Source organism: Monomorium pharaonis, unplaced genomic scaffold (genome assembly GCF_013373865.1).
Source record: "Monomorium pharaonis isolate MP-MQ-018 unplaced genomic scaffold, ASM1337386v2 scaffold_266, whole genome shotgun sequence".
Lineage (NCBI taxonomy): Eukaryota > Metazoa > Arthropoda > Insecta > Hymenoptera > Formicidae > Monomorium > Monomorium pharaonis.
Window position 1 is genome coordinate 28,211 of NW_023415545.1, and position 24,736 is coordinate 52,946.

Here is a 24,736-nt window from a genome sequence, read left to right on the forward strand (position 1 = left end):
AAAACAAAGATTAAATACAAATATGAAATTACATATTTCTCACTGAGAGATAAAAGTCAAAATAATAAGAACATTTCTTGTGACGTTTTTTTCGATATTTATTTGTTATAAAAAGATTTATGATGACAAAATATACATTTCTATGAAATACACCTCGTTTTTCTTGGTTTATTTCTTAGTAATAAAATTTTTTAAGTAAAAAGCATTACTTTTTATCAAAAAATGTTAAATATATTTCTTTAATAAATAGTTTATTTAAATACGGCGAAATAAAAGATAAATTTCTAGCAAATAAATAATTTATTTTTACGTTAGATGCAATCTCTTTAAATAAGACGTATTTAAAAAAATATATATTTTAGAAGAACATTTCACAGAATATTTTGTAGAAAAGTTTATTTCATTTTCACAAACAAATTTTATAATAAATAAATATTGAAAAAAGTAATAAATATTTAGGTCTCAAAATTTGACATCTTTTTCTCTTTGTATATAGTATGAAAATTAATGTTCTATATGTCTAACATCTAATATTAATTAATTTTTACAATAATATTTTTACAATAATAACTGACATTAAAAATATAATATGCAATTTATTTTATTGTTTTGTTTATTGTATTTATTGTTTTAAAATTTTACTTCATTTTTTTAAATTAAAATTATTCCGATAAAAGAATCTTACATCTGGTTTTACTTTTAGTATTAATTTATTTTATTTATTTTATTCAAACCAAAAATTTATCTTAATAAAATGGAATTAATTTTATACTACCATAAAATTGCGTATAATTTCATAATGCACACTCTTCTAACAGTAACTAGAAATATGTCTGAACAAAGCTCTACAATTTTTTTTAATTTTCTATAACAAAAAATTATTACCGCAATATAAACACAATTTTAGAAATTATTAATTATAATATCTTTTAAAACTTTCATTATTAAATGGCTCGTGCTACAGCTTGTACTGTATTCTATATCGTTATAGTAGTATATATACACCATAAAGTAAACGGACTGACTTGTGTGCCGGTATTATCTACTGGACGAACTGTTTCGTGGCGCGAATTGTTACCGACGTAACGCGTTTGCACAAAACGACAACACGTGAGGAAGACGTTCACGTTGTAACGTGTGTCAGATCTCACGTGCAGAAAAATAATTGAGTAAATCAGTGAAGTGATTTATATAGTATAAATAATGAGTGAGACGTATAAGCGAAAGTATTTGCCACTTTCCCGTCGTCGACTTTCTACAAAGAGAGGCTGGGTACAAAGGTTAGTATCTATTATTATGTTCTATGAAGGAATTATTTTAACACCATAAGCCCAGATTGTCAAATGAAGGCAACGTGTTGCCATTTTGCTGTAACTTATTCCCTAAACTAAAGCCAAGGTGTTTTCTCAAACTGTCTGTTGATCTGACATCATGTAAAATTCTTCATTAGAATTCAACAAACTGGCGGAAAGTTGTCAACATGCATGCACAATTTGCTGTCAATGTGACAAGTTTATTATTTCTCAATGCATGCACTTGCAATTTCATAGGATGGAATTCATAGACGGATCTTAGTTCAAGAATTGTCAGTCTAGCTTCGAGCCGACTTGAGACTTACAATGAAATAACAGCATTGACGTCTCAAGATCGTGCTGATGGGTCTTGAATAAGATTCGATTATGAATACCGGCCATAAACTCATGAAAGTTATTTGCCCTCCTGATGCTAACTTTGTTCCACGATGACAGCAAATTGTGGGCAAGTTCACAACATACATGCAGTAATTTGCCCGATATGCTCAATCTTGCTTGGCTATCTGGGAGTGTGAAGGTTATTATATAGGCCAGTATTCATAGTCGGATCTTATATTTAAGATCATCTTAAGTACTGTCTTAAGATGCCATCAGCCAATCACAGAGCTGTATTAGCATCTTAAGATATTGCTTGAGACGATCTTGAAATAAGATTCGACTATGAATATCAGCCATAGCGTGTGTTATCTCATTTTTGTCTGTATGGAAAAAAAATGGTAAATGTAATTAGCAACTTTAAATGTGTATGTGTGTGTGAACCTGGCGTATTATTTCGTGAAAATTTATTAATTACTTAGGCCGGTATTCATAGTCGGATCTTATATTTAAGATCATCTAAGTACTGTTTTAAGATGCCATCAGCCAATACACAAAGCCGTATTAGTATCTTTTAAGATACTGCTTGAGACGATCTTGAAATAAGATTCAACTATAAATACCAGCCATAGAGTTCTGTTCTTATTTTCAATAATTATATAATTCCTTATAAATTGCATAAATAGTTTCGTTCAAGCAAAAAGTGTTCTAGTGTAAAGTGAAACACAAGACTAACAAAACGTCTTATGTTCCATATGATGAAAACTTTCGTCGCATAAAAACTATTTATGCAATTTATAAGGAATTATATAATTATTGAAAATAAGAACAGAACTCTGAGTAATTAATAAATTTTCACGAAATAATACGCCAGGTTCACACACACATACACATTTAAAGTTGCTAATTACATTTACTTTTTTTTTCCATACAGACGAAAATGAGATAACATACGCTATATAATAACCTAACCTAACCTAACCTAACCTAACCAAACTCTAACCTAACCTAACCTTCACCTAACCTTTACACTCCCAGATATTCAAGCGAGATTATCTTTAACATATCTTTGACACATTTTTATAATTAAAAAAATTCAATAATTAATTGTTTAAATAATTATATCTCAATGCTACTTTTTTCCGCAAAAATTTATTTTTAAAAAGTCGGGTGCTACATTCACACAGGTGACAAAAGTGGCTTTCTCAGTAATGTACAGATATGTTATTGTTTAGGTCAAAAATATAATAGTTATAAAACACCTCAAATAAATTAAAATTAATATTATATTTAAAAATTTTTGCAGGCGACGGTTAATGAAGCAGTTGCAAACAATTCTGGAAGATGATAATAGTATTGAAACAAACAATACTAAAAATCAATCTCTTTATTGTCAGGAGTCAATAAATCGAACTACTCCCGATGTGATAGATTTGGAAAATGCAACTGATAAAATATTAAACGTAAGTACAATCAAAGTAACAATCAAAGAAAATAAATACGAAAAAGTCGACAATAGCGAAAATGACGACGTACTTGTTGTTGACAACACAGGTGTTCTGGACATAGGTGCTATCCAAGAGAACTTACCTGAAGGTCGTCGCATTGTCGATCTACGTTTCGTATTGAGGGAAGTACGCAGGTCCTATGTTGAACATAAACGAGGAATAGATTGCTCGTTTAATGATTGGATACCTGTGAAGTTCCATTGCCGTGGGTTATTGACACAAGTATTTTACAAGTGTAAAATGTGTCATTATGAAACTAGCATTTGGTCAGAACCCACGGAATCTGATAAGCTAGATATTAATACAGCTGCTGTATCCGCAACGATTACAGCTGGAATTGGTTATTCAACGCTGCACGAGATGTGTGCAGGAATGAATATTTCTTGCATGTCTGAAGTCACTTATATTAAATATCGAGAAAAAGTTTTCGAAAATTTTCAAGAAACTGCCTTGGAAAATATGAAAAAGGCAGGCGAGATTGAAAAACAACTAGCGATAGAGAATAATGAAGTAATAGATGGAAAGGGACTCATAGCTGTTGTTGCGGATGGCAGTTGGAATAAGAGATCGTACGGTAAAGGTTATGATTCCCTTTCCGGTGTGGGTACAATACTTGGCTACCGAACACGGAAAGTTCTCTACATGGGTGTTTTCAATAAATATTGCTCGCAATGTGACTATGACGAGCGAAATGGTTGTGAACCAAAAATTCATAAGTGCTTTAAAAATTTTGATCGCAATATAAGTTCCACACGTATGGAAAGCGATGCTATTGCACAAGGTTTCAACTGTAGTATTGAAATGCATGGATTAGTTTACAAAACACTTATCGCCGATGGCGACAGTAGTGTATATAAAAGCATTAGAGACAATGATCCATATCGCAAACTGATGATAACGGTTGAAAAAATAGAATGCAATAATCATATGTTTCGCAATTTTGATAAAAAGATGGATATCGTAAGTGCAATGACTCAATCGAAAACGAAAAAAAGACCTGGTTTTATTGAGACAAGAAAGATTGTTAAAAAATATAAGCAAAAAATTCGAGAGGAGGTGATGCAAGCAGCTTCGTTACAAAGAGAAAAAGACCGACCTCAGCATGAGAAGGTGAGGGAATTACGATTCGACATATTAAACATTCCCAGCCACGTGTACGGTGAGCATAAACGATGTAAGGAACGTGGTCGTGAATGCAAAATTGACCGTGAAACGGAAATAAATTATGTTCCGCATTTGAAATTACACGGTTTCTATCAAAAAATTATGGATGCTATCAAGTATCTAAGTATTCACGCCGATAGCTTGCTACAAAACGTAACGAATAATCCTGCAGAAGCGTATCATTCCAATATTTGCAAAGTACTGGGTGGAAAGCGTATATTTTTTGGCGCACGAGGTTCTTACAACGCCAGAATTGCAGGATCAGTTCTGCAACACAATACACAGCAAGTTCTTATAGAACTGCATCAAGGTATGGATAAAACTGTTCCTGTAATGGTTGAAAAGTTAGAAAAACAACGACAAATAAAAGTTACAAGAACCAGGGAATCTCGAAAAACAGATGGGAGGAAAAGGAAATGGAAACAAGAATCAAAAACAGATTGTCATTATGGCCCCCAATCACAAAAACCAGATCTTCCAGATGACGTTTTTGAACAATTTCGGGAAAAACATATAGAAAAGCTTACCGAAAATGCAAAAAAATGGAAGCAAATCGAACGAGATACGATAGAACAGAGTGAATCCGAAATTTGGTTAGCATTGAGACGTGAAATGTTGACAGCATCCAATTTTGGAATTGTATGCCGTATGAGACCGACAACTTCTTGCGCATTGACAGTCAAGAATATTTTGTACCCTTCCGTAGTTGACACCGCAGGTATGAAGTATGGTCGAGAAAACGAAAAAGAAGCCATAAAAGTCTTGGCGACAAAATTGAACAAAGATATACAACCTTGCGGATTATTTATTGATTATAAAAACCCATGCCTTGGTGCTTCTCCTGATGGTCTCATAGAAGAAAATGGTCTGGTAGAAATTAAATGCCCTTTGTCTGCAGAACAATTGACAGCGGAAGAAGCCATAAAGACATTACCCGCTCTAAAAGGCATATTTGCTAAAAAAAATCAGGAGGAAATTAATCGGAATCACCGATTTTATTATCAAATCCAGGGTCAATTAAACATTACGCGGCGAGAATATTGCATTTTAGCGATATGGACACCAAAAAGTATAAAATTAGTGCATGTTAATAGAGATGCTACTTTTTGGAGTAATAAAATGTTGCCTGCCTTATTGCGCTTCTATAATGAATGCATGTTACCAGAAATCTTGGACAGTCGCCATAATAGACACATGCCTATCAGGAATCCGACATATATTTTAGAAGCGCAAGCAGAAGCGGCAAAAAAAATTCATATTCGGACGGAAAATATTCCGCAAAATACAATACAAAATGAAGATATTCTAAAAGAAAAAAAAATAAAACGTGATTTTTCATCCACAGAAAAATCAAATAATGCTGCAGTAAATATAGAAGATGATGACTGCGTGATTGTCAGTTTTACTAAAGAGATGCAAAATAAAACTGACAAGCAAATGGCAAGTGTAAAAAAATACTTAGATGAAGAAATTCCTCTCATCTCAGATATAAAAAAAAATGTCTTGCCAATAAACAGCAGATTAGATGACGTTTCCTTAGCACAATTTTTACGCGTTGTAAGAGAAACATCTCAATTTGAAACACAAAATGTGCTATATATAGCTTTTCCCGATATGATTGAAGCTAGTCAAAGCAATAAAAGCTTACAAATCATAGGCGGAAATTGTAGCGATCACTGGCGATGTATTTTTTTTGATGGTAATAAACTTCATGTGTATGATAGTTTACCCAACTGCACATATGAAAGATTGGTAGCCGAAGAAAAGAATTATATACATCGTCGTTACCCTAAAATAAGTCAAAATGACATTATATATGAAAAAGTTCAAACCCAACCTGATGGCACAAGTTGTGGAATTTATGCAGCAGCTTTTGCCACAACTGTAGCATTAGGAGATAGTCCTTGTAATAAAAAATATTCCAAGGATGTAAAATGTATGAGACAACATTTTATCAGAATTATCGAGAATAATAAACTTATGCCTTTTCCCAGCATATAAACGTGTGGGCTTGTAAAATTATTACAACTTGATACGTTTACTTTGATACTTGAAGCGTCTACTTAGACGGTACTGGTAAAATTGATAATACCTGATGCGTCTATTTTGACAGCATTGATAAAATTGTTGTAAAAATGTACATTTTAAGCGGAGAAACAAAGAAATGTTGGTTGTGTTTCACGGGACTGGGCGATGGAGGGGCCTATTCCATTAGTATAAAATTAACAATACTTTATGCATCTATTTAGACGGTACTGGTTAAATTGATAATACCTGATGCGTCTATTTTGATAGCATTGATAAAATTGTTTTAAAAATGTACATTTTAAAGCGGAGAAACAAAGAAATGTTGGTTGTGTTTCACGGGACTGGGCGATGGAGGGGCCCATTCCATTAGTATAAAATTAACAATACTTTATGCGTCTATTTAGACGGTACTGGTTAAATTAATAATAATGCGTTTATTTAAACAATAACGGAATAATTACTAACAATTTGTTTATTTAGATGGTACTGGTCAAAATTAAGATAAATGTTTTAAACTTTAACAAAAAATTTTTTTATACCAATAAAGCACAATTAATTTTTTATACGCACTGTATCCAAAATAAAAGAAAAAATATAATGAACGGTCTTATCCATACTTTTTACACAACGTAAGAAAAATGGTCATAAAATTTTAATTACTAATAAATTTTTAATTATTGTTTTAGTTTCTGATATAGATCAAGATGAATTTGATAGCTGAATTCTAGATAAAATTAATTAATAGTGCCGAAAGGGGAACCAAAAAGGGAAAAATATATAGAAAGGGAAACCAAAAAGGGAAAAATATATAGAAAAAAAATATAAAGAGAATAATATAACGCGCGTTATTTTTATGACCATTTTTCTAACGTTGTGTAAAAAGTATGGATGGGACCAACCGTTCATTATATTTTTTCTTTTATATTATAATATGTATAATGTTTAATAAAGCAAAAACACAGGGGCTCGATTCTTGAATTCATTCGCAAGAGAAACGTATTCGCAAATTCTGTTCTTACAGAAAAGTTGGTAATTTATTGGCTATCGTATGGCTTTTAACCAATAAACTTGCAACTTTTCTGTTAGAACGAGTATTTGCGTAAACGTTTTTCTTGCGAATGACTTCAAGAATCGAGCCTCAGGACGTATTCAATTAAAAATTTTTATTTATAAAAAAATTACATCTCTTTTAATAATAACCGCGATAATAATACGGATACATTGGAGGCGGATACGACACTGGAGGCGGCGGATACGACGGTGGAGGCGGCGGTGGTAGGTACGACGGTGGAGGCAGCGGATATGACAGTGGAGGCGGCGGTGGTGCTGCGGCGTATCCTGTGGAAGCGTACGCTGATGAAACGTACGCAGAACCATGTTGTCCGTACGTTCCAACAGCGTACGCTTTTTTTCCTTTCCTTTTGCATTTCCCTCCTAACAGCTGCGTTGATTTGCTACAAATGTTAATTTATTTAAAAATTATTTGAAAATATACACGACGATAATAAAGCAAAAACACAGATGCTCGATTCTTGAATTCATTCGCAAGAGAAACGTATTCGCAAATTCTGTTCTTACAGAAAAGTTGAAAATTTATTGGCTATCGTATGGCTATTAACCAATAAACTTACAACTTTCTGTTAGAGCGAGTATTTGCGTATACGTTTCTCTTGCGAATGACTTCAAGAATCGGGCCCCTGTACGTAAGCTTAGAGAATAAGAAGCAAACAGACGAACAATACAATAACGTATTTTATGTGTTACCTTTCGTGTCATTCCTCCTCTTCCTCCTCTTCCTCCTCTTCCTCCTCTTCCTCCTCTTCCTCCTCTTCCTCCTCTTGCGCCTCGTGGCGGTGGCGGTGGCGGTGGAGGTGACGGCGACGGTGACGGTGGAGGTGACGGTGACGCTGGCGGTGGCGGTGGCGGTGGCGGTGGCGTTGCCGACGTTCTGAGTACTTTCGAGGGTTTGCTTGGCGACGGACCAACTTTTTCTTGCGTCGCTGCTTGCATGTTGCGCGGACACACGGGGCACTTGGCCTCTGCCACGTGCTCGGTGGTCACCTCAGTTGTAGCTGTAAAAAAAGCAAATATGATTACGTTTTATAAGAAAAAATATACATGTAGTATTTTATAAGTAAATCTGATTTACTTATATTGCATTATGCAGTAAGAATTATGTACTTACACTTGCGAGATCGCCGAGACGTGTCGAGCGACATGTTGATATTGCCGTCCATGGGCTACACATACAATAATGACTACTCGCTGGAAAATAAATCTTCGCGATGATAGACAAAGACAACCATATGCGTTCATGAACGCATATGACTGCGTTCAGAAATATCACCTGAATGTCCTTCTCATCGTTTTATCTTTGTTGTTCGGGCAATAGAAACAAGGATATAATAAAAATACGCCAGATATTATTGAAACATATAAAACTATAATGTTTTATCAATTTCACGTGTGCTATGTGTATTCTCGCTGTTCGCCAAGTCAGTCCATCAAAAGATTAAAAATTTAATATCAAATCGATCACATTGTACGATTTGCAATTTTAATAATGTTGTTTATAACATTAAATAAAATAAATAATTATATTTATATTATTGGAAAATAATAAATAAATTTAGTAAAAATTTTTATTTTAAAAAATGTACTATTAAATTTTGTCATTATTTTGTTGATAAACAATCCTTTTCCTAGTAATTTTTATTTAAGAACATACATATTACTTGTTAAAATGTTTAACAATAAATAATATTAATAACAATTCAATTTCATATTAAATTTTTTTTATTATTACTAAATTAATTACAATAAAAAATTAATTTTTTAAAATTATTACTAAATTAATTACAATAAAGAATAATTTTTTAAAATTATTACTCAATTAATTACAATAAAAAATAAATTTTTTAAAATTATTACTCAATTAATTATAATAAAGAATAATTTTTTTAAATTATTACTCAATTAATTACAATAAAGAATAAATTTTTTAAAATTATTACTCAATTAATTACAATAAAGAATAATTTTTTTAAATTATTACTCAATTAATTACAATAAAAAATAAATTTTTTTAAATTATTACTCAATTAATTACAATAAAGAATAAATTTGGTAATAATTAAAAAAAATTTAATATGAAATTGAATTGTTATTAATATTATTTTATTGTTAAACATTTTAACAAGTAATATGTATGTTCTTAAATAAAAATTACTAGGAAAAGGATTGTTTATCAACAAAATAATGACAAAATTTAATAGTACATTTTTTAAAATAAAAATTTTTACTAAATTTATTTATTATTTTCCAATAATATAAATATAATTATTTATTTTATTTAATGTTATAAACAACATTATTAAAATTGCAAATCGTACAATGTGATCGATTTGATATTAAATTTTTAATCTTTTGATGGACTGACTTGGCGAACAGCGAGAATACACATAGCACACGTGAAATTGATAAAACATTATAGTTTTATATGTTTCAATAATATCTGGCGTATTTTTATTATATCCTTGTTTCTATTGCCCGAACAACAAGGATAAAACGATGAGAAGGACATTCAGGTGATATTTCTGAACGCAGTCATATGCGTTCATGAACGCATATGGTTGTCTTTGTCTATCATCGCGAAGATTTATTTTCCAGCGAGTAGTCATTATTGTATGTGTAGCCCATGGACGGCAATATCAACATGTCGCTCGACACGTCTCGGCGATCTCGCAAGTGTAAGTACATAATTCTTACTGCATAATGCAATATAAGTAAATCAGATTTACTTATAAAATACTACATGTATATTTTTTCTTATAAAACGTAATCATATTTGCTTTTTTTACAGCTACAACTGAGGTGACCACCGAGCACGTGGCAGAGGCCAAGTGCCCCGTGTGTCCGCGCAACATGCAAGCAGCGACGCAAGAAAAAGTTGGTCCGTCGCCAAGCAAACCCTCGAAAGTACTCAGAACGTCGGCAACGCCACCGCCACCGCCACCGCCACCGCCAGCGTCACCGTCACCTCCACCGTCACCGTCGCCGTCACCTCCACCGCCACCGCCACCGCCACGAGGCGCAAGAGGAGGAAGAGGAGGAAGAGGAGGAAGAGGAGGAAGAAGAGGAAGAGGAGGAATGACACGAAAGGTAACACATAAAATACGTTATTGTATTGTTCGTCTGTTTGCTTCTCATTCTCTAAGCTTACGTACAGGGGCCCGATTCTTGAAGTCATTCGCAAGAGAAACGTATACGCAAATACTCGCTCTAACAGAAAGTTGTAAGTTTATTGGTTAATAGCCATACGATAGCCAATAAATTTTCAACTTTTCTGTAAGAACAGAATTTGCGAATACGTTTCTCTTGCGAATGAATTCAAGAATCGAGCATCTGTGTTTTTGCTTTATTATCGTCGTGTATATTTTTAAATAATTTTTAAATAAATTAACATTTGTAGCAAATCAACGCAGCTGTTAGGAGGGAAATGCAAAAGGAAAGGAAAAAAGCGTACGCTGTTGGAACGTACGGACAACATGGTTCTGCGTACGTTTCATCAGCGTACGCTTCCACAGGATACGCCGCAGCACCACCGCCGCCTCCACTGTCATATCCGCTGCCTCCACCGTCGTACCTACCACCGCCGCCTCTACCGTCGTATCCGCCGCCTCCAGTGTCGTATCCGCCTCCAATGTATCCGTATTATTATCGCGGTTATTATTAAAAGAGATGTAATTTTTTTATAAATAAAAATTTTTAATTGAATACGTCCTGAGGCTCGATTCTTGAAGTCATTCGCAAGAAAAACGTTTACGCAAATACTCGTTCTAACAGAAAAGTTGCAAGTTTATTGGTTAAAAGCCATACGATAGCCAATAAATTTTCAACTTTTCTGTAAGAACAGAATTTGCGAATTCAAGAATCGAGCACGTGTTTTTGCTTTATTATACACATTATTATATACATTGAGTGCGTTCGGGGAGACGCTATTAGCGCTACCAGCATCAGTCCATCTTCATTACTCATTAAAAGTAGAACAAGGATAAACTAATGCTGATAGCGCTAATAACGTCTCCCTGAACGCACCCATCATTCACATAATAAAATTATTATGAAACAACCAACATTTCTTTGTTTCTCCGCTAAAACAATTTTATCAATTGTAGAATAGATTCTTTCTTCCGTGTTATGGCTCAAGCGGTTCGAGCTCTTCCTTTGACGCGGTCTCATTTGCATAATTTAAAAAATTAATATCTTGATTATTTGTAAACCAAACCCAACTTAACCTAACTCAAGATCTAATCAAAGACGATGTTGGATTTTTATGTTTATCTCGATTTTTTTTACATTTTTATGAATATTGAGCCACATGGGCTGCGGTCCACTTGACGCTACAAATGCTTTAAAGCGTTTTTGACCAATCGAAACAAAGATTTTTACAAATTAACCAATCAAAGACTGCTTCGAAACGTTTGTAGCATCAAGTGGACCGTAGCCATGGTCAGGGACACCTTGTAGATTTACATGTTTACATGCTACTATCTAGCTGTAGCTGAGTGAGAATAAGAAGAGTAAGGGTCGCTTCACACTGTACGGCACGTATTGGAAATGATACGAACCGACCCTGACAAGACAAAATATTAAACATGCGTTTTTACTAAGACAGCACACAATATTTATAAAATATTTACAAAATATTTATAATATTTATTTAAATATTTTATAAATATTTATCCAAATATTTTATAAATATTTTTGTGGTGTTAGATTTGACATATCATAAAGATTTATCATAAATATAATAAAAATATAAAATATTTATAAATATTTACAAAATATTATTTATACTAATCTTTATTTTTTATTTACCATAAATATTGTATAAAATATGTAATCTAGATTGTAATATGTTAAATAACAATTTTTTCTTCATGTATATAAAATATGTATAAAATATTTATATATAATATTTAGAAAAAAAAAATTAATAAGTGTTTATAAATTTTTATCATGAATATTGTGTGCTGTCTGGGTAATGCGACTGTTCATATACATCAACATTGGCCAACACATTTCGTCAACGGAATCTATCAATAATTGCATAACGCATGTTTTAACATTTTGCATTGATCAGGTTTATAATTTTGTCGTCGGTACGGGATGGTCTGTATCGTATATTGTGAACCGACCCTAATAGAGTGCGACAGCGGCGCCGAAATTTTCAGACATAAAATTTTTGCAGTCGTATAACTTTTTTATTAGAATTACTACGCTCAATCAGAAGGCGTAGTATTGTTTCTAAATGTTTTCTCAAGGACGACCCAGGCTTGATTTATGTATACAAGATCTAAAATTTTTACATCAAGTACATTTTATTATAAGTCCACGTCAGAAATTTTTACAGGTTCTGATGGTACGTATACCGTGTTCATAAGACCGATTTGTAATAAAGCAGCATGGCGATAAGCGGATGATTACCTACCAATCTACGGATTCGGGTTAGATTTCCGGCGCACTTTTTTTTTTTATTTACAATCTGCAAAAAAGTTTTATTGACGTAAGACAAGATTTATAAATTTTTGTAAATTTTTCCTGTATAAAATAATTTTTTTTCTATTCCAATAAAGCTCAATTATTATGTATTTTGCGATTATTTTTTTATACGTATCGTATCCGAAATAAAAGGGACAAATATAACGCTATTTCAATGACACAATTTTCTTTTGCATTGTGTAAAAGGTATGGAACGGACGAACCATTCGTACGGTCAGGTCAAGAAATTAACAACGATGAATCTTTAAATTTTTCATTTTTCAATATTTTTGATTTTATATAAACTATAAAATAAAATTGTCATTGAAATAGTGTTATATTTTTCCTTTTCATTTCGGATACATATAAAAAATTAACTGTAAAATAAATAATAATTATGGTTTGGTAAAAAAAAAATTATTTTATATAGAAAAAATTTTTAACCATAAATATTGTTACATTAATAAAAATTTTTCACAGATTGTATTAAAAAATAAAAAAGAAAGAAACTACGGCAGGAATTGAACTCGGATCGACAGATCGGTAGGTCTCGCCCACTGCCCGTCGCCACACAACGCTCTTGTAGATCGATCTTATGGACACGGTATATGAGCGGCGCCCGCGTGATAAACATATGCCGAAAAAGTTCAGACGCCGCGATCTCGGAGTCAGCTGAGCGCGCTCACGCCGAACCGACCGAACGTAGCCGAGCACGCGACAGTTTAGTGGTTCACGGAGCGCGATGTGTGCGTGAATGTGCTTGAGTTCGGGCCTGGAAATAGCAGTACGGCCTGTACAGCTGAGCGTTGTCTCCCATTGTCTCCTATCCTGTATCTCTTCATTACGCTGCCGCACGCCGATCCCGCCAACAGTTACCTCACGCACGTGGTTACGCCTCTTGTTTATATACATTGTTCGAGCGCCAGAATTGGTGAGGTATGTTGAACTTTCCTCAAAACAACAGCGTGTGACAAGACGTTACAACATGTCAGATCGCACGTTTACGAAAAAATATTTAAAACCAGATGCATCTATAAATAGCACTGGTAAAATTTATATTATTATTTATATAATATCTGAAGTATCTATTTGATACTGGAAAATTTTGTAATATCATATAGCATCTATTGACAGCACTGGTAAAAATAATAATACCTGAAGTGTCTTTAGATGGAAAATTTTATATCATATAGCATCTATTGACAGCACTGGTAAAAATAATAATACCTGAAGTGTCTTTAGATGGAAAATTTTATAATATTATATAGCATCTATTGACAGCACTGGTAAAAATAATAATACCTGAAGTGTCTTTAGATGGAAAATTTTATAATATTACATAGCATCTATTGACAGTACTGGTAAAAATAATAATACCTGAAGTGTCTTTAGATGGAAAATTTTATATTATATAGCATCTATTGACAGTACTGGTAAAAATAATAATACCTGAAGTGTCTTTAGATGGAAAATTTTATATTATATAGCATCTATTGACAGCACTGGTAAAAATAATAATACCTGAAGTGTCTTTAGATGGAAAATTTTATAATATTACATAGCATCTATTGACAGTACTGGTAAAAATAATAATACCTGAAGTGTCTTTAGATGGAAAATTTTATAATATTATATAGCATCTATTGACAGCACTGGTAAAAATAATAATACCTGAAGTGTCTTTAGATGGAAAATTTTATAATATCATATAGCATCTATTGACAGCACTGGTAGAAATAATAATATCTGAAGTGTCTTTAGATGGAAAATTTTATAATATCATATAGCATCTATTGACAGCACTGGTAAAAATAATAATACCTGAAGTGTCTTTAGATGGAAAATTTTATAATACCATATAGAATCTATTTAGACAGCACTGGTAAAAATAATAATACCTGAAGTGTCTTTAGATGGAAAATTTTATATCATATAGCATCTATTGACAGCACTGGTAAAAATAATAATACCTGAAGTGTCTTTAGATGGAAAATTTTATAATACCATATAGAATCTATTTAGACAGCACTGGTAAAAATAATAATAACTGAAGTGTCTATATAGTACTGAAAAATTTTATAATACCAACTGCATCTATTTAGACAGCACTGAAAAAATTAATAATTCTTGAAGTGTCTATTTAGATAAAACTGGAAAACCAGCTGCATCTATTTCGACAGCACTGGTAAAATTTATATACCTGAAGTGTCTATTTAGATGGTACTGGAAAACTATATAATACCATATGCATCTATTTAGATTGTATTGGTAAAATTTATAATATTTGGAACGTCTCTTTTGACGGTATTAATAAAATCACTACCGCATTGGTATGCATGTGTACATGTATTTCCAATACATGTACGTTATAAGTTTATGGTAATACAGTACGAAATTAAAAATGTTGATAATTTACCGACGGGATTAGTTATCAACATTTTTAATTCCGTTGTGACGGCGCTGGGGTCCGGTCGAAGTTCGCTCTTTACTTTAGCATCCCCTTAAAAAAGGAATGAGACAGTATTAGATTAATGTATACCTTCCAGATACCCTCTGAAAAAAGTTCAAGCATTTAGAATACACAAATACATTTAATAACCAAATTAAAACACCACCTCTTTTTCTGGCTATAAATTTTTTAGAAAAGATAAAAAAAGGGCGCCAAGTGTGCGTGCATGCGTGCATGTATGCTTTTAAAGAAAATGCTATTATTTCACGTAATAACATTAGACAAAATAATTTTAATTTGGCACTACAAATGTATGAAATTTTAATAAAATTATGTTTTTCTCAAAAAAAAACAAAAAATATTTTTTCTCTACAAAAGTAATGATATGAAAAAAAAACGTCAACTATGAAATTGGATGTTCATACGAACTAGAACGTCTACATTAACAAATATTTATTTGTACAAATATTACAAATAAATATTTTACTACAAAAACTTGGCGTCGCTAAACCAAATAATTTATTAGCTCTCCTTTTTTTTTTGTGCGTCTATCTGAATGTGTGTGTGTGTGTGTGTGTGTGTGTGTGTGTGTGTGTGTGTGTGTGTGTGTGTGTGTGTGTGTGTGTGTGTGTGTGTGTGTGTGTGTGTGTGTGTGGGCGCGCATGTGCGTGCATGCGTTTGTGCGTATGTATTTAGTACAGTATATAACTTCGTTTATCAGGAATCGATTTTTAATAATTTAATCTCTTACGCATGCATACGTTCTCTTTCTCGCTCACACACACACACACACACACACACACACACACACACACACACACACACACACACACACACACACACACACACGTATGTATAATGTTATACGTATATAACGCTATTACGATTTTAATTGCAAAAAATTGTAATTTTAACTTATTATTATTTTAATATGTAAGTTAAATTGCAAGAAAACGATTTTGTATTAAAACTAATTATTCGATTTAACAACGCCAAGTTTTTGTAGTAAAATATTTATTTGTATTAAAATATTTATTTGTAACATTTGAACAAATAAATGTTTGTTAATGTAGACGTTCTAGTTCGTATAAACATGCAATTTTATAGTTGGCGCTTTTTTTTATATCAATACTTTAGTAGAGAAAATATATTTTTTGTTCTTTTTGAGGAAAACATAATTTTATAAAAATTTCATACATTTGTAGTACCAAATTAAAATTATTTTGTATAATGTTATTACGTGAAATAATAGCATTTTCCGTAAAAGCATGCACGCACGCACGTACTTGGCCCTTTTTTTTATCTTTTTTTAAAGAAAGGTAATTCTATGCGGATATCACATATTTTGTACTATTAGGCATTATAAATCCACAAAACTATAATTAACTTACTAGAACATATTTAAACAATGCAATATTTTATACACATTTTTCTTTGCATATTTCGAATGTCAAATTGTTTTATTTATAGCAATGTACATTATTAAAAACCTGTACAAATAATATAGTATTCGAATTACAAAATATACATTTTTATGTGTGTATTTCTAAAATGTCAAACTAATTTTTATTTAAAATTATTTTTAATTTAAATTATTTAAAGTACAGTAAAATCAATAAAATATTAATTAAATGTTCTATATAATAGTTATAAATAATTTATTAATAAATATACACTAATGAATATTTTTAAAAATAATATAATTGTAAGAATACTACAATATATTCTGCACTATATTGATAGCATGTAAACAGTAGTCAGTATCATAGGTACTGAATACAAGATAAGTTTTTCCACAACATTAATAACATTAGTTGGATATTTCCAAAGCATTTCACCTATCTATCTCATCATCAACATCAATGAATAGAAAAAAAACCTGTATAGGCAATTCAAAATCAAATTAATTTTTATTCAAAGTTTATATTTAATGTAAATTATTTAGATTCAGAGTCATTACAACATTTTTGCGAGTAAATGTAATAAATATTAATCTATTGGATTGGCAAGAATGTCATTCGACAAAAAAAAAACATCAGAACAGTAACAAAAAAACGTCACGGCAAACATAAGACTATACTATATGAGAAAACCGAAATTACTTTCTTGCCAACCCAATATATTTATTACATTTACTTGCAAAAATATTGTGATGACTCTGCATTGACTCTCTGAAGTGTTTTGATAGTACTAGTGCTTATCCCAAGTTTGTATCTCCAAATTGTTCTCGAAATTTGCATATTTTAAGATTAATTAATTAATTAATTAGTTATTTAATTTTAGATACGTATTGACTCTTTAAAATCTTCCAAAGGTATAATGTTTATCTCAAGTACGCACCTCCAACCGTTCACGAGATTTGCATGTTTTAAAATTTAATTAATTAATGAATTTTTAATTAATTAATCCGAAGACATCTGATAATACTAGTGTTTATCCCAAATTCGTATCTCTAACCGTTCTCGAGATGTTTTACATGTTACAACAAACGGTACCTTTCCTCGTCTTGCCTCTCTCTTCCTTTACATGCCTACAAGGTTGACAACGACGACGTATCTTACATGAAAATTTTGACATTTCGACTTTGCGTCGTGTTATCTCCTATCATAAGGTACGTAGAAGAAAAATAAAAGCAGTTTTTTTATATAAATCGACCCCAAGCTTTCGATTAAGCCTAGTTAGAACTCGATCGATTTAGCCATTTCTGAGATCCGATAATCTCCGGTGCTCGCAAATCGCGTACTCGCGTAAAGAACACGATCAGTCTCGCGCTGCGCTTTCACTTAGCGCGCGCCACTATCGTGTCTCTTGATAATCAAATTTCAAGAAAAAATTTTTCAAAAACTTTATTGTTTAAAATTTCTACTTTCTAAGACTAATACTTTAGTGAACCATTTTCTGATTTTTTATGAAGCAACAAAAGCTACGTCAAATTAAAAAATTTTTATTTTACGAAATTCCATAATGTAAATTAAAAATTGCACACAATGTAATGTACAATTTTTAAAAACATTATTCTTTATTCTTAATTTGTACCCTTTAAACATTCTGAAGTTAAAATTTTACTCTAACTTTCAATCTTAATTAGATCTCTTACTTTGTACTTCAGAATAATTATTAAAAAATTTATTTAAGAAAAATATTATTTTATATAAAAAGTGGTTATCTAAATATTAAAGAAATAGTACAATTGTTAGTTTACAATGTTGTTTAAAAAATTGTTTAGTTGTTCAATAATTTGATAATGTTTTTTATCTATGAAAAGTTAGAAATTGGAAGTATATTACATTTACATTACATAATGCATTTTATTATTAAAATACCGTTAAAACTAATTACAAGAAATATTTGTGAATATTATTTATAACATTTAATATTAATACAAAACAAATGTTTCTTACATTTTACAGGAATATTTTTATATTTTAAAAAAGTTCATTTATTACAATATATTAAAATTTGTAACTTACCGTGTGAATTTTTCCAAATTAACAATATATTACCAATAATTGGATAACCTGGTGGTCCTGGTATTTTATTGATTAATCGTCCATTGGGTCCATATTGCACGTAATAAAGATATGTCAAATACCCAATTAAGACAAGTAATAATAATATAATAAACATCTTTGTTGTATTGATTGTTCTAAACAGGTTCAGTTTTCATCAGTCGCGACTTTCAGTTCTTGGATTGTACATAGAAAATACTTTATATTTATATCGTGACAAACCTTATCATTATTCTAATAATAATGATAAATTCATCTAAACATTGATAAGTAACATGTCAAGTGTAACATGTCAAAATACGGTAATTAAACAAATATAAAAAATTTGAGTAAATTTTTTTCATTTCTAAAAACTATAAATTAAATTAAAATTATATAAAGTCCCACATAGAAATGAAACCTCTAAAAGACGTCCATTAGACGTCTTCCATGGAAGTTTGAACTTCCAGTGGACGTCCATTAGACATCCAATATAGAGCCATTAGAAATTCACAGTTCCGCATTACGTACATCTATTAGACCTCCATTAGACGTCGTCAAAGGGGTTTATTAGACGTTGCGTGGATTATTAATAAAGGCTTCACGGAACCTCGATGGATGACTGACGGACGTTTTGTGGATCATTAATAGAGGCTTCATGGAGCCTCGATAGATGATTGACAAAATATAAATTTAAAATAAAAATTTCATTTTTCAAAAATTATTTTTATCAGCAGTACATGCTAAATTTGGATCAAATTTTTATTAATTAATTAAATTTAAATTATATTATTTTATTTTATTCTTACTTGCCGTTGGTAGGTTTTGATAACCTGGGACCTTAGAATTACGAACCTTGTACTTTATCTGCTATGCCAATTTGACTCATCGATATGGGTATTTGTTATTGTCTACATATACCTATATGTTATAAACTGACGCAATTATATTATTTTTTATAAAAACAATTAAATTTTGCGAAACATTAAAAATAAATAGCATTAATTTATTTACTTATTAATTTCATTGTTAAATTTATCTTTTTCCATCACTTTAATAATTTGATGGAAATTGCGATCTATTTAGCATTAATATTTTGAAGCGTTCAAATGGTTACTTAGATGGTTAACTACATAGATCATATATTCTAAGAAGAATTGAATAGTACCTTTATTATCCTGTTTTTGTTCAGTACATGATGAATTTAGATTTTGTGCATTTTTTGTGCGCAATAATTGTAGACAAACCGTTACTTTTGAAAACATTATCTTTATGATAATTTTTTTAAATATCAAATGGATCTCTCATTCAGAATGTTATAGTGTTGTCTGATTTTTAAGTCAACTACGACGCGCATGGACGGCTCAAAAATCGGACCATTGTGATATCTTTTATGAGACATTAAGCTGATATCATTTAGCTGATGTCATAAGAATAACATTTTCAAGAAACTTAAATGAAACACTTCAATGAGATATCTCAAAGACCTCTCTTATTGTTAGTAGACGTTTCTAATAAATGTTACCATTTTGACATCATTTCCAAGATATCTAAATGTTTTCTTAAAAAAGTTCTCTTAAAGTTTTCATTCTGGCAAGCGTGTTGTTTGTGTAACTTCCACCATGAAAGTAAATATTTCATAGAACTATGGAAGTTTAGTGGATCCCTAATAGACGTCTATCTAACTTCCACCATGGAGGTAAACCTCTAATGGAGCCATGGAAGTTTACCGGATCTTTAATAGACGTCTATTTAACTTCCGCCATGGAAGTAAACCTCCAATGGAGCCATGGAAGTTTACTGGATCTTCAATGGACGTTTATGTAACTTCCGCCATGGAGGTAAACCTTCAATAGAACCATAAAAGTTTACTGGATCCCTAATGGACGTCTAACTTCCGCAATGGAGGTAAACCTCCAATAGAGCTAAGGAAGTTTACTAGACCTCTCATAGACGTCCATCTGACTTCCATCATGGACATAGACGTCCCATGGATCTATGAAGGTTTAATGGACGTCCATTGGACATCCACTGGATGCCAATTTCTATGTGGAGTCTATGAAAAATGTTTAATTCTTAATTTTTTAATTTAATAAAATTTGTTTATCTCATGAAACAGGCATTAATAGTAACACTTCCGAAATTAATAATCTATAATTAACGAACTAAATCTATAAGTAACGAACTAAATTTTTCTCACTACGCACTCGCTTGCTCTCTGGAATGACTGCTCACTCACTGCTTATCTTAGTAGATCATTCAGTATTTATAAGTTGCATTGCTGAATTAAAATTAACCTTGAGATACAAAAAATTCAATAGATTATTTAGAATAGAATCTTGAAAAAACATCTTATATTACATCATTAGAGTGACGGCGTATGATTGGATTAATGTGCATGTGGAGATTGACGGTCGGATTTTGCATATTATGTAACTCCACAATAAAACTATATTGCTAACGTCGGACTTATCATAGAAGAAGTGGGTGAAATCAAAGAGAGATAAACGTAATGAAAATCATGTACCTGCATCGTTGTGCGCAAACGTAGCACATGGTTAATATTCACGCGCGGGGCGCGCGGTATAAGCGGAAGCAATTTTTGCGTGCGCAAAACTGTCAAGGTACATCAAATAGCACTATAATATTTTCACTCTCTTTCGAGCCCAACTAGCAATATATAAGTATTACATATATGTATAACTCTGAAAATTGTTGGTGGAAATTTACACATACTAATCTGAATACAGCGGATAGCTAACGCGCCAATTTTACTGAAGTCAACAAAAGGTTAGGTTCGCCATTTTAGCAGCCTGCTCAGATCACATATAAATATACACATACACCTACACATACTCATACATAAAAAATATAAATATAAATTTCATATTAAAAATCGGCCCTTTTCATATAATATGTAAAATCCGATCGTCAACCTCCACGTGGTGCACATTGGGTCACTCTGATGACGGCAGCATGATTGAATTAAACACGAATGAAATCAATGTGCAATATATTGATTTCTTTTCATGGTATTAAAAAAATACTGTATTTATTCGCTAAAATATCCTAAAATACAATGCAAATTTCAAATTTGTGTACAATCAACAAAAAACGTCGTATGGACATGTTTTTTTTAAATTGCTTAAAAAAAATGAACTTTAAGAATTTGGATTAATATTAGCAAGATTCTAACGAGAAACGTGTAAAAAATGATAACAAACTTTTATTTTTTTTTAATTAAAAAAAAACATGTTTGGTTTTCATGCGATACAAAAGGGTCACACTTTACAAATTAAACTTTCGCCTAAGAATTCTTAAAGTAGAGTCTTTGCCTTTTAATTTAAAAAAAGTTTATGTAATTTGAATGATTTTTTGCAAAGTTGCGTCACTTTGAAGATTGCCTAAAAATTCAGTCAACATTTTTATCCCATTTCTTTGCGCCAGTGTATATCGTACCATTTAAAAAAAAAAAAGGTATAAAATAGCGTCAACTATACGCGCGCAAGAAACGCCCTCAAAAACCTATTCTTGTACAAAATAATTTTAATTTGGCACTACAAACTTTAATGAAATTTTAATAAAATCATTTTTGCCCCAAAAGGAAATTAAAAACATATTTTCTCTACAAAAGTAATGATATGAAGAAAATGCGCCAACTATGAAAATGGATAAAAATAAATATTATAAAAACGTTTGAAAAGTGTTGTATGCTGGAGTGGAACACTTTCTTCATAATGGACCTTGTTTATATTTATTCTATTCTAACCTATTCTACAATAACGTTAACACAATGGTAAGTAGCGGAAAAATACTGAAAACGCAATTATAAGCTACAACTAACACACTATAAAATGTGTTATGTAAAATAATTCATATTTACACGTATTTACATATTCATGATTACAACACTTCAACTTATTATTGTTGAACAAGTTCTAAGAATAAATCAATAAGTGCTCTGCACATAATTGTTTTTTTTTTATACTACACATGTTTTTATTCCGTTGGAGATAAATACATAAATACAAATAAACCTAGATCAGTAAAAAAAAAGTTTAAAAAAGACAAAAAAATATGAAAAACATTTTTGATATAAAAAGGACGTTGCTAAATCTTACCATTAATTGTTATAATTAATTATATTATTTAATAATTTATATAACAATTTTTTATATAAGAGGAAAACAAACTAAGGGGACTGGTAACGTTTAAAGATGTTGAAATTTAGCTTGCGTTTAATTGTTAATAACAAAGCCGCGGTTATAGAACTGTTTTATTTCTTACACTATTAACTACAACATTGTAAAGTAAAAAAAACCACTTGGAATTATTCCAGAGTGACTAATTTCGACGTTTTAATGTAAAATATAAAATATGTTGTATTTGCGGTTTCATCATGATTTCGGTCAAATAGAAAATGATTTTAAGAAATCGCAAAAACATTTCCTCTTCTTTGGCTTTCCTCTAGAGGTTGTATCTAAAAAATTAAAGATATAATTAAAATTAATAAAATGGAATCTAAAAAAAGAAAACAAATTTTTTACTTTTCTTGTTTTTAGAATTAATAGACTGTTTTCTTTTCGATGTCTTTTAGACATCGTGTGTTTCTGAAATTAATATAAAAAAAGACTCTGGATAAAAATAGATAATTAAATTATCAAATATGGTCACGTAAGGATGTTCTATAAATGTTTGTCGAGAAAGAAATATATCGTTCATTATATGGATTAGTAGTTGTAAATAAAAAATTACAATACAAAATAGTAAATGCCAAAAATCAATTCAATGTTATTACAAAAAATAATAAAAAATGATAAGCTCGATTGACTATGCATTTTATACAGCGGAGATGTTGGATGAGTTTTATTTCTTATTTATAATAAACTTAGTTAATAAATCAAAGACACGTAAGAAGATACACAATAAAATGACCTTTTTAAAAAAAAGAATAAAAAAGCGCCAAGTATACGCGTGCAAGAAACGCTCTCAAAAACCTATTCTTGTACAAAAGAATTTTTATTTGGCACTACAAATTTTAATAAAATTTTAATAAAATTATTTAATAAAATTATTAATTCACTTGGTATTATTTTTGTTAGGGAAGAAAACGATATGTCGTTCAAGAAATTGAGTTGCGAAAAAAATAACAGCATGCAGAAAAAAATATCTAATTATATTAGTAATAATTTTAACACATCTTATGACACAGCAGCATCTTTATAAAAAAGTGTCAATTCTACGTTATTATATGTAAAGCCATTCTGCTTTCGATTGTCCTAATATGTCTTCTAACTCATAACGTTTCACGTCGAATAATGATTATTTTTCTGCATATAATTCTTTATTCTTTTAATATATTAAATTTGACTTACATGCTGCAATATAAAAATCAAAATTGTGTTACAAGAAAATAATTCGTGTACATATAAACCTTATATTTATCAAGCTAAGTATCTTATTATCTGATAGAGTATATAGGTTCTTGCTATAAATAAAAACATTATTAATCACCAGTACGCATACATAAAAAAACTTCTGATTTACGCATACATTAGTTTTCCTACACACTTTCAATGTACGCAGCTTGACAGCCTTTGGCTGTCGTAGCGTACTAATTGTAAGACTGCCAAACAAAGAAACAAAGGGCAGGCATAAGTTTTTTCCTCTCCAAGCCTCAGCGCGACTACTTAAACGCTGTTGAAATGTTGCAACCTCGAAAATTAAACCAGATTTACGTTAATCCTGTATGCATACTGAGGGTTAAATTTTTAAGGAACGGAATTAATCAAGGAAATGCATTTTTATGAGGTGTTCTTATATATAACGGATTAAGTATAAAATATCTTTTTATTTAATAAAATAAGATAAACCAGATTTATATCATTATTGACTTTTATTCCCCGGTTATATAATACACATTTACAA

At 31.0% G+C, this 24,736-nt stretch overlaps 3 protein-coding genes and 1 long non-coding RNA gene across 5 annotated transcripts; 2 read left to right on the forward strand and 2 right to left on the reverse strand.

Moving 5' to 3' along the window:
• The first annotated feature begins 568 nt into the window (after positions 1-568).
• Positions 569-7,125, forward strand: LOC118648181. Of its 2 annotated transcripts, none has more exons than XM_036294500.1 (2): positions 569-1,280; positions 2,935-7,125. In XM_036294500.1, the coding sequence occupies exons 1-2, from the start codon at positions 1,204-1,206 to the stop codon at positions 6,299-6,301; spliced, it is 3,444 nt and encodes a 1,147-aa protein (XP_036150393.1). In that variant the 5' UTR covers positions 569-1,203; the 3' UTR covers positions 6,302-7,125. The 2 variants fall into 2 exon arrangements, with proteins under 2 accessions (XP_036150393.1, XP_036150394.1); XM_036294501.1 differs by lacking the exon at positions 569-1,280 and having other exon boundaries at positions 2,973-3,091; positions 3,183-7,125.
• Positions 7,126-7,476: 351 nt separating this feature from the next.
• On the reverse strand, positions 7,477-8,682 carry LOC118648182 (actin cytoskeleton-regulatory complex protein pan1-like). The gene is made up of 3 exons (XM_036294502.1): positions 8,514-8,682; positions 8,093-8,400; positions 7,477-7,782 (listed from the first exon to the last, which is right to left on the reverse strand). Exons 1-3 carry the CDS (start codon positions 8,563-8,565, stop codon positions 7,507-7,509), a joined length of 636 nt encoding a protein of 211 aa, XP_036150395.1. The 5' UTR covers positions 8,566-8,682; the 3' UTR covers positions 7,477-7,506.
• A 1,775-nt stretch (positions 8,683-10,457) lies between these two features.
• On the forward strand, positions 10,458-11,104 carry LOC118648183 (proline-rich antigen-like). The gene is made up of 2 exons (XM_036294503.1): positions 10,458-10,489; positions 10,800-11,104. Exons 1-2 carry the CDS (start codon positions 10,478-10,480, stop codon positions 11,061-11,063), a joined length of 276 nt encoding a protein of 91 aa, XP_036150396.1. The 5' UTR covers positions 10,458-10,477; the 3' UTR covers positions 11,064-11,104.
• Positions 11,105-15,377: 4,273 nt separating this feature from the next.
• Positions 15,378-21,069, reverse strand: LOC118648184. Its single transcript, XR_004965190.1, has 3 exons — positions 21,016-21,069; positions 18,791-19,005; positions 15,378-15,424 (listed from the first exon to the last, which is right to left on the reverse strand). It is a non-coding gene; the product is annotated as an uncharacterized LOC118648184 (long non-coding RNA).
• Positions 21,070-24,736: the final 3,667 nt, after the last annotated feature.

What these genes read in the sequence shown, in the direction of transcription:
- LOC118648181 (XM_036294500.1), top strand. Translation starts at nt 1,204, where the DNA reads ATGAGTGAGACGTATAAGCGAAAGTATTTGCCACTTTCCCGTCGTCGA. An exon ending in AAGAGAGGCTGGGTACAAAG is followed by an intron (nt 1,281 to 2,934) that starts GTTAGTATCTAT and finishes AAATTTTTGCAG; the next exon opens with GCGACGGTTAATGAAGCAGT.
- LOC118648182 (XM_036294502.1), bottom strand. Translation starts at nt 8,565, where the DNA reads ATGGACGGCAATATCAACATGTCGCTCGACACGTCTCGGCGATCTCGC. An exon ending in GTCTCGGCGATCTCGCAAGT is followed by an intron (nt 8,401 to 8,513) that starts GTAAGTACATAA and finishes CTTTTTTTACAG; the next exon opens with CTACAACTGAGGTGACCACC. An exon ending in GAGGAGGAATGACACGAAAG is followed by an intron (nt 7,783 to 8,092) that starts GTAACACATAAA and finishes TAACATTTGTAG; the next exon opens with CAAATCAACGCAGCTGTTAG.